Here is an 8,827-nt window from a genome sequence, read left to right on the forward strand (position 1 = left end):
ACGGGAGAACTGAACACGATCTGCAAAGCTAATGGCTATGAGAGTTCTACTCCTGTCTTGATGAGGGCATCTCTGTTCCTTTGTCCTGTCTTGTCTTCAGTACTAGGATTGGCTTTCCCCAGGCAGATGAAGTCTCTTGGGCCAATGGAAAATGTTCCAGGCTATTGGAACTCTGTCTTCCCCCGGCCATGTCCAGCAGGGTGAAGAGCATAGACTTTGGGACAATGGAAAGCCCATATTGTCTAGGAAGGCCAGGGGACCCATAGGAGGAGGAAGGGCCCAAGTGCCCTCCTTCCACTTTCCCCAGGAAAAAGGAACTTTGCAAAACTGGGCTATGTATAAGTGGCTTCCCTCTGCCAGTTCCAGAGCCTGGGGAGTAATGGGTGCCCATCTGCAGTCCTTCCTTGCCCTCAGGGTCCAGCAGGAGCTGGTAGCCATCTGAGGACCCCCAGTGACTGAGGGCTCACTTTGTCCCTTTTTACTGTGGGAGTGCACTCAGGACAGAGGCTGATTCTGCTTCTGCCAGAAGACTCAGGGCCAGCAAACCTTGCAAACTCTGCTTGTCCCCAGAACCATCAATAACATAGGACAGCTAACCAGGAGCCCAAGTCAGAAAGACTCCCATGAAAGAGCACTTCCAAAAGTTCCTGTTTTAATTTTTGATTTTTGGTCTTTGATATAAAGTTTCACACAACCCAGGTTAACCTTAAACTTACTGTGCAGCCCTGGATGACCTTGAACTCCTGAGGTTCCTGCCTGTAGCACCTGTTCCCCACCACACCTAACAAGTCTCCTACCTCTACTTCCCCACTGCTGGTTTCTGGTTTGTTTGTTTTTTAAGACAGGGCCTGAGTGTAAACCGGGCTGTCATTATTTAATGGTCAGGCTCAATGAGGGCTCTTAGCAGAGCATTCACCTCCAGGGCCTGCTAAGCGAGCCTCTACTTCCTTCTGGGACAAAAGACGCAGGACCTTGGGTGTCCAACCCTGTAGTGGCTCAGAACACTGAAGGTGGCCTGCCTCAGTCACAGAGACATTTCTGCTCATGCTGACATGAAATGGAGGGGCACAGATGCCTCTCAGTGAGAAGAGAGCAGAGGGGACAGCTGACAGAGCTGTGTCTGTCTCTGTCCTACCCAGGACTCCAGCATCCACCCAGCAAACCCGGGGTGCATACATGCAGGCTGTTCAGAAAGGGCTACTCTGGGCTTGGCCAGCTGTCCAACCTCTGACTGTTTTACATGCTATGACCAGTCCTTAAATAAAGGAATGAGGCCACCTGTCAGGTGCCATCTCCCTCCGGAGTCACCTGCTTTGCAAACTCCCCTAGGGATGGAGGCCACTGCACTCAGGGAGGTGAGGGTGGAAACAGCCTTGGCTGATGGCACCCTGTGGTGTGTCTCCCTGCCCGTCACTAGAGTGCCATTGTAGCAGTACCAGTCTAGCTCATGTGGAACCCTGACTGGGTAGCACCACGCACTCACTCAAGACAGCTTCAGGTGGGCCACAGCCCAGTGTGCCAACTGACTTCCCTCATAGCCATTGTCACCAGAAGAAAAGTCTCTATTTGGTCAGAGTGACTCTTTAACACTTGAAGGTTTTCCTGAAGAAAGGGAGTGGGGGGAGCTCCAGGCTCACCACCCACGACACTCCAGTTGTGCTGAACTGCGAAGTTTCCCCGAGTGTGAGAAGCTGGACCTCATAACCTGTGGTAGTGGGGACTGTGCGAGCTCTCCAATTAAACACCAAAGATTGTCAGGCTTGGTGGTGCTGGTCTTTAATCCTAGCATTCAGGAAACAGAGGCAGGCAGATCTCTGGGAGTTCAAGGCCAGCCAGCCTGGTCTACACAGTGAGATTCTATCTCAAACAAAACAATGACGAGCGAACTCAAAAACAACCCAAAAGCCCTAAAACCTGGGCCAGTGAAATGGCCCAGTGCATAAGGAACTACCAAACCTAACGACTTGAAGGTAAGAACTTTTTTTTAAAAGATTTATTTATGCTCTCCGTGCTTGGCTTAGGTTCCGGCGACAGGGCTAAATGCACCGAGAAGGTCGGGATTGTCGGGAAATTTGATACCCGCTATGGTGCCTCCCTCTGGAAAATGGTGAAGAAAACTGAAATCAGCCAGCACGCCAAGTACACGTGCTCCTTCTGTGGCAAGACCAAGACGAGCCGTCTTGGCATCTGACACTGTGGTTCCTGCATGAAAACGGTGGCTGGCAGGGCCTGGACCTACAACATGACTTCTGCTGTCACAGTGAAGTCTGCCATCAGAAGACTGAAGGAACTGAAAGACCAGTAGAAGTGCTACTGTTTGAGACCCAAGCCTACTCAATAGTGCACAGCCAACTAAATAAATGGGTTAATTTACGTAAAAAAAATTTACCTATTCATTAACTATACAGTGATTTGCCTGCTTGCAGGCCAGAAGAGGGAACCAGATCTCATTACAGATGGTTGTGAGCCTGAAATTGAACTCAAGACCTTTGGAAGAGCAAGCAGTGCTCTTAACCTTTGAGCCATCTCTCTAGCCCTGGTTTTGGTTTTTCAAGACAAGGTTTCTCTGTGTATCCCCGAATGTCCTGGAATTCACTCCCGTGTATCTACCTGCCTCTGCCTCTTAAGTACGAGGATTAGAGGTGTGCAAAACCATTGCCCAGCTAAGAACTAATCTTTTTTTTTTGGTTTTTCGAGACAGGGTTTCTCTGTGGTTTTGGAGCCTGTCCTGGAACTAGCTCTTGTAGACCAGGCTGGTCTCGAACTCACAGAGATCCACCTGCCTCTGCCTCCCGAGTGCTGGGATTAAAGGCATGCACCACCACTGCCTGGCTAAATATTTATTTATTTACTTATTGTGTATACAATATTCTGTCTGCGTGTATGCCCGCAGGCCTGAAGAGGGCACCAGACCTCATTACAGATGGTTGCCGGGAATTGAACTCAGGACCTTTGGAAGAGCAGGCAGTGCTCTTAACCTCTGAGCCATCTCGCCAGCCCCTAAGAACTAATCTTAAACAAACAAAACAGGATCTCACTTAGTTGTCCTAGAACTCAGAGATCCCTGCCTCTGTGCACTGGGATTGAAGGTATCATCACTATGCCTGACCAAGAACTGATTTTTTATTTCCGGTTTTTCGAGAAAGAGTTTTTCTGTCACCCTGGCCTGGAACTTGCTTTGTAGACCAGGCTGGCCTTGAACTCACAAAGATCCGCCCCCTGAGTGCTGGGATTAAAGGTGTGCGCCACCACCGCCAGGCAGACTGACTTTTCTAAATTGTTCTCTCCGTGCCCAAGTCCTACACTGAAGCCCATGTACAACAAATACAAGGAAAACCTCAAGACCAAAGCAGAGCAAAGACCACAGCTTACTCAGTGCCTTCCACGCAAGCCATACTGTTCTTTCCTTTCTTTTTAATGGGCCTTGACCCCACTCCCATTATCCCTGTGCTGGAGGTCGCCAATCCAAAAGCACCAGTAGGTCAACGATGGGCTGCCATTGGCAACCCAAGTCATCTTGCTTGACTGGAACAGCCTTGCCGAGGACCCCAGGAGCCAGGACAGGGTCCGCTCAAGATTCCAGTTGCTTTTGACTGTGTGAATAACACCTTCACCATCATTCTCCTGGGGTGCTCTAATGGAGCTCTAATGTGGAGTCAGCCTGGCAGCTGGGAGTCTGAATGGGTCAGGTGGACCCTCCAGAGTAGGGCAGGTCCACACCTTTCTGCTTGAGGTGTTTCTCTGGAATTTGCCCTGTGCCTGGCCTCCTTTGTATGAGGACAAGTCACATAGGTGAGCCCATCTTTGTCATTTATTATTACTACCACTAGTACTACTGTTATTGAGATGGGCTCTCACATAGCCCAGGCTGGCCCCAAACTCACAGTGGAGTGGAAGATCGCCTTGAAATTAGGATCCTTCTGTTTTCACCTCAGTGTTGGGATTACAGCTGTGCACCACAACCTACTCAAGAGATGCTGGGGACCCTAGGCAAAGCCTTCGTGCATATCAGGCAAGCACTCTGAAGCCACTGAGTTAGTCCTCTAGCCCCTATCTATCTATCTATCTATCTATCTATTTTTTTATTTGTTTATTAATTGGCAGGGTTTCTATGTGTAGCTCTGGCAGTCCTGGAATTGAACTCAGACCTGCCTGCCTGTCTCCCGAGTGCTGGGATTAAAAGGTGTACACCACAACCTCACAGCCTTTAGGGATAGTACCTCCTCAGACTCCATTGTGGGCTACAGTTCCATCTTAAAAATGAAGGCAAAACAAACCCAAAATTGTAAACACACCCTGATATAGGCAAGTTATAAATGTATAAGGACAACTAACACCAAATTTTAGCCTGGTGTGGTATTGTAAACCACCTCAGTACTTGAGTGGACGCCATCTTTTCCGGCTTCTAATTTGATCCCACCTCCTCACTGAGAACAGTCAACTGAACTAGCCAAACCCACAGGTATCGCCCGTGACTGTCCTCAATCGGCCCCACTTGGCTTTGGTGATTATGTACCCACCACGGCTGTGGGCAGACTTCACAGACCGAGGTAGGCAGCAATAGAGTCCCACTGAGGGGGGACACTAGGATGTGGCAGCTGTGACATCCTTGCTTCCCGGTTTTCAAAGCCACATTAGCGTGTACACAACTGGCTAAAATCTGTCTCCCTGCCCCCATCCTGCTCAGCTGCAAATAGAAAAAAGATGAAGCGGACACAGCGAGACACGTTTGCCATTTTTAATATCTTCGCCAATCATTCCCATCTCCCGTGGGGCTCTCTATACATGATCGAATGCTTCTCTCCGATCCAGTGTGCACAGCACATACTCTCTGGGTCGGCACCTGTATTAACTACAGACCGACTCTTTGTAACCAGGGCAGATACAGAAACCTTAAACCCATTCCACAACAAAATTGCAAAGGTACAGCCTTGTTCTTGGACACAGACAGAAAAGGAAGCTGCTGAAGAAAAGGACCAGGATGTTAGGGAGGACCACAGCCTGTCGGAGGCAATATGGCCGCCAAAAACCCCATCAGAGCAGGGCAAGTGCCTTCCACCTGTAGTCTCAACACTTGCTGACTCAAGCAGGAGCCATTCCTGGCTACAGAATAAGACTCCACCCCTCATCTCATCCCCGCCTCTCCAAAAAAGAGGGAGATATACTTTTGATTGAGTGGCCTGGCATGTGCCTGACTTCAGCCCCCAGCACCTAATAGTGTCTGTGGCCCTGCGCTTGTAATTTTAGCACTTTGGAAGTGGGGGCAGGAGGATCAGAAATTCAAGGTCATCCGCAGTAACTAGCAAGTCAGGGCCAGCACGGGCTAAGAGTCCGTGTCTTAAATAAAAAAACAAAAAACAGTAACAACAACAACAAAACAAAAGACCTTCAACTACCTTTCCCCCAACACTCTTGGAGTCTAGGGCCTGTTTTCAAAACCACATAATCTGTATTGTCCTGTAAGCCAGCAAACATCAAGGGAAGTTTGGGACAGTCTCCCACCTCAGCTTGGGGCGTGTCCCCTTCTTTCTTGGGCTGTGGTACAGAATAGTATTTAAGTATCCGATTAGCATTCAAACAAAGAGTTTTTGAAAGGAATGTGAAAGACAAAAAAAATGCCAATCAGATTTTCCCCGTCTTGCTGTCTGTAGCCTCCCATAAAGTTAATTTGGGACGTGGCTCAGAAGCCTCCCAGCAAAGTCTTAACGTCTTGTGGAGAAGCATTTGGGGCATTCGCTCTAGTGAGCTAAGGTCATTTTGTATAAACTCCAAAGAGTCATTCATTAAAATTAAATGTTTGCCCTCACCTCAGCCCTTTTTTTAAATGCCGCCGACCCTGCCTCTTCCATCTTGGTCTCAGCGACAGGGGTTACATTCGTAAAATATATAAAGAAAAATATAAGGGTTACTTGACTTGGTGACCATATAGTGCACTCCGACAGCTGGCCGCGCATATTTTCACCATGAATACCCCTTACTAAAAGTAAATCATTGGGTAAAGATAGCTGGAACGTGACAAGAGTCCAGCAGGGCGCACGATGCTACATGTGGAAGAGAAGCCGGCAGAGTCTCCAGCTTGATCACCAGGGACTCAGGAACTCTGAGGTAGATGGGAACAGAATACGAATGCGAACTCCTGCAGGCAGAACGCCTTAGGGCTGGGAAGGACAGTTCACTCTCAAATTGTGGAGTTCCAGTACAAAGCTCCCAAAATTCAGGGAAGCTTGTTTTTCTCCGTTTGCAAAACCACTTTCTGTTATATCCTGACAGGTCATCCTCTATCACAAAAAGTAGAATTTCATCCCTAGAGTCTTGAGTTGTGGCACATGCACCTCCTTGTCCATTCCTAGTTCCTTTCCCGGCAACTGACAAAGTTCAATGGCTACAAGCCACGTGCCCTGTTTGGCCAGTCCAAAAAAGGCAAACAGGAGTTTATAAAGTTGTCTTAAGGGTCTCTCCCATCCGGTAGGTCGAGGAAGATTGACTGCTAGAGAGTTCAAAGATCAGCCATGGAGATCTAAAAACAGAGGCGGGAGGACTTCCAGGACGCACTTCTGTCCCTGGAGTAAACCGATCCGTTCGGGTTCATACCAAAGGGAGCTGAGGGAGCGGCTGCTTCAGGATGCTCCCGGACTGGAAGGAGCGATCGCAGGGTCCTCCTCTGACTGGCTCAGAGGCCCTAGGCAGGCCTTTCCAGACACAGAGAGGCCAGACACCCTTGGAATCTGATGTCACCGAGTTTTAAGAGACTCACACATGAAATAGCAGCACTCCCTGGGCTTTGATACTGAAGCAAGCCCGTCCCTACTGCACCAAAAAAAGTCTTAAGCTTCATTGGATTTGTTTGTTCTTTTGGTCATTTCCCCCCACCCAGAAAATGAAAAAAAAAACAGAATTATAAATAATTGGGCATCAGTATATACATATTTAAATAATTAATTTAAATATCTTACACCTGTTTTTGCAAACAGTTCTCCATGGAGAGAAAGTGCTCCTCCTGAGGGGTGGGGTGTGCTTCCGAGGCTGAGGCAAGGCTCCGGAGGGTCACAGTCTAGGAAGGAAGTGGGTTACCTTCATGGTAGGTGACACTCGGTTCCCTTTCTTGGTCCGCCCGTTCTTACTGAGGGCCATGAACATGCCGGGGTGCGCGTAGGATTCGTAAGCGTTGTAATTGTTGGGCAGAAGAATCTCTTTGAATTTACACTCATCGGTAAAGAAAGGCTACGAAAGAGGACACAGGGTGAGCCAGGGACCTGTTGCAGCAGAGCCCAAGAGGTCTTTCTAGGCAGGGTGTCAAGTCTGTCTGTCCCAGGCTTCAAGGAGTTGTTAAGCCCACGCTAGGCGGAGTACAGCTCACCTGCCCGGTTCCTATCAATCTAGTATCTCCTGCCGCGCGCGTGTTCTGCCTGTTGGGACTCATCTCCGTTGGACCCGCCTCTCTCCTAGGATGCGTTAAGTACCCACGTACGGCCCGCAGAAATAGGGTGGGGCAGTCCCTTTGGTCTGGAAATGCAAGCTGCTTCTGGCTATTTTGGCTGAAAACCTCGAGACCCAGTAACCAGACACAAGTGCGTGCGTGTGGGTGGGGTGTGGGTTTTACAATCCTGCTAGCCTTGTACAATGTCTCCAGCAGGTGCCCAGCCAGACCCCCCGGGTACTTACCACACCGAAGAGCTTGCCCCTGCTGCTCATGGCCACGAAGAACCGGCTGGCCACTCCGAAGATGCTCACTACTCCCCGCTGCACCGGGGAGAGCTCCAGAAGGCCTAGGGTGGGAGTGGGGGCGCAAGTCAGGAAAGCGTAGGTGACCCTGGGCCCACACAGACCGTCCACCTGTGAACCTCTGGAGACCTCGATGCTGGGGTGAGTGGAGGTGAAAAACTCGGGGTCCCTAGCGCAAAAATTAAGAGCTGGTAGCCCCCAAGCCTGGCCTCAGTCTGGGCACTTGTCCCGGGCTCCCGTGGGTGCGAACGGACGAAGGCGCTGGAATTCGCGGCCCTGGGAGCCCAGGCTTCCGAAGGCGGGAGGCGGGGCCCGGCCGGCTGTTGCGCTCCTGGTCCTCGGGTCCTAAGGGACGGAGCTTGAGCCGGCACAGTTCCCGGGTCTGCTGCTCGGGTCCTTACCCTCCCAGCACGTCCCGCACTTACTGTCGCCGGTGTCTGCGTGCACGCCGCCGATGCGGCCGTCGGGCAGCACCTGCAGGTGGAATCCGATGCCCACGTTGCAGTAGAGCCGCCGCAGTCTTTTGAGGCCCAGCAGGTAGTCCCCTGCGCCGCTGCGGACCGCCGCTTGCGGGGGTTGCGCGGCCACCGGTAGGCGCGCCAGCGAGCGGGCCACCAGGCCATCCCAGCCGCGCCCCAGTTCAACTGGCCGCGTGCCGTTGGGTGCGGCGGCCCCTCGACCCACCAGGGCCACCAGTAGGGCCAACAGGACCCTGGGCAGCAGTGTGCCCGTGGCCGGCCCGCGCTTAGCCATCCCGGCCCGCGGGCCGTGCGTGCGCTCGAGAGACGGGCCGTGAGTCCGGCGAATGCTGCGCGACGGTCGAGGCTATGGGAACAAACGGGCCTGCAACGGTGGCGGGACAGTCCCCCGCGCGCCCAGCCCCGCCGAGCAGCGGTATATATAGCCGGCGCCCCCTCCTACTCGCTGGCCCGCGGGGCGTCGGTCGACTGGGAGCCGGGGCGCAGGCCGCCTGCCAATCACCGCCGAGGGAGGAGGCGCGGACCGGGTGGTGCCTACTGTCACCTGGAGAGACCCCAGCCCCTAGCTTTTGGCTCCGCCCAGCACTCGAACCTGTTAGTCCCGCCCCTCGGCTCTTTGCTCCACG

At 51.8% G+C, this 8,827-nt stretch overlaps 1 protein-coding gene and 1 pseudogene across 1 annotated transcript; one reads left to right on the forward strand and one right to left on the reverse strand.

Annotated features, from left to right (window-relative positions):
- The first annotated feature begins 1,999 nt into the window (after positions 1-1,999).
- On the forward strand, positions 2,000-2,305 carry LOC121457610 (annotated as a pseudogene).
- A 4,739-nt stretch (positions 2,306-7,044) lies between these two features.
- LOC121457319 (fibroblast growth factor 4) lies at positions 7,045-8,475 on the reverse strand. The gene is made up of 3 exons (XM_041665962.1): positions 8,148-8,475; positions 7,663-7,766; positions 7,045-7,221 (listed from the first exon to the last, which is right to left on the reverse strand). The coding sequence occupies exons 1-3, from the start codon at positions 8,473-8,475 to the stop codon at positions 7,045-7,047; spliced, it is 609 nt and encodes a 202-aa protein (XP_041521896.1).
- Positions 8,476-8,827: the final 352 nt, after the last annotated feature.

This window comes from Microtus oregoni, unplaced genomic scaffold (assembly GCF_018167655.1).
Source record: "Microtus oregoni isolate MIOR12 unplaced genomic scaffold, Mior012 000016F_ref0000370, whole genome shotgun sequence".
NCBI classification, from domain to species: domain Eukaryota; kingdom Metazoa; phylum Chordata; class Mammalia; order Rodentia; family Cricetidae; genus Microtus; species Microtus oregoni.

Coding starts and splice junctions, on each gene's coding strand:
- LOC121457319 (XM_041665962.1), bottom strand. CDS start 8,475: ATGGCTAAGCGCGGGCCGGCCACGGGCACACTGCTGCCCAGGGTCCTG. Junction 7,767..8,147: donor GCACGCAGACACCGGCGACA/GTAAGTGCGGGA, acceptor CTCCCACCCTAG/GCCTTCTGGAGCTCTCCCCG. Junction 7,222..7,662: donor GGGGCAAGCTCTTCGGTGTG/GTAAGTACCCGG, acceptor CCTCTTTCGTAG/CCTTTCTTTACCGATGAGTG.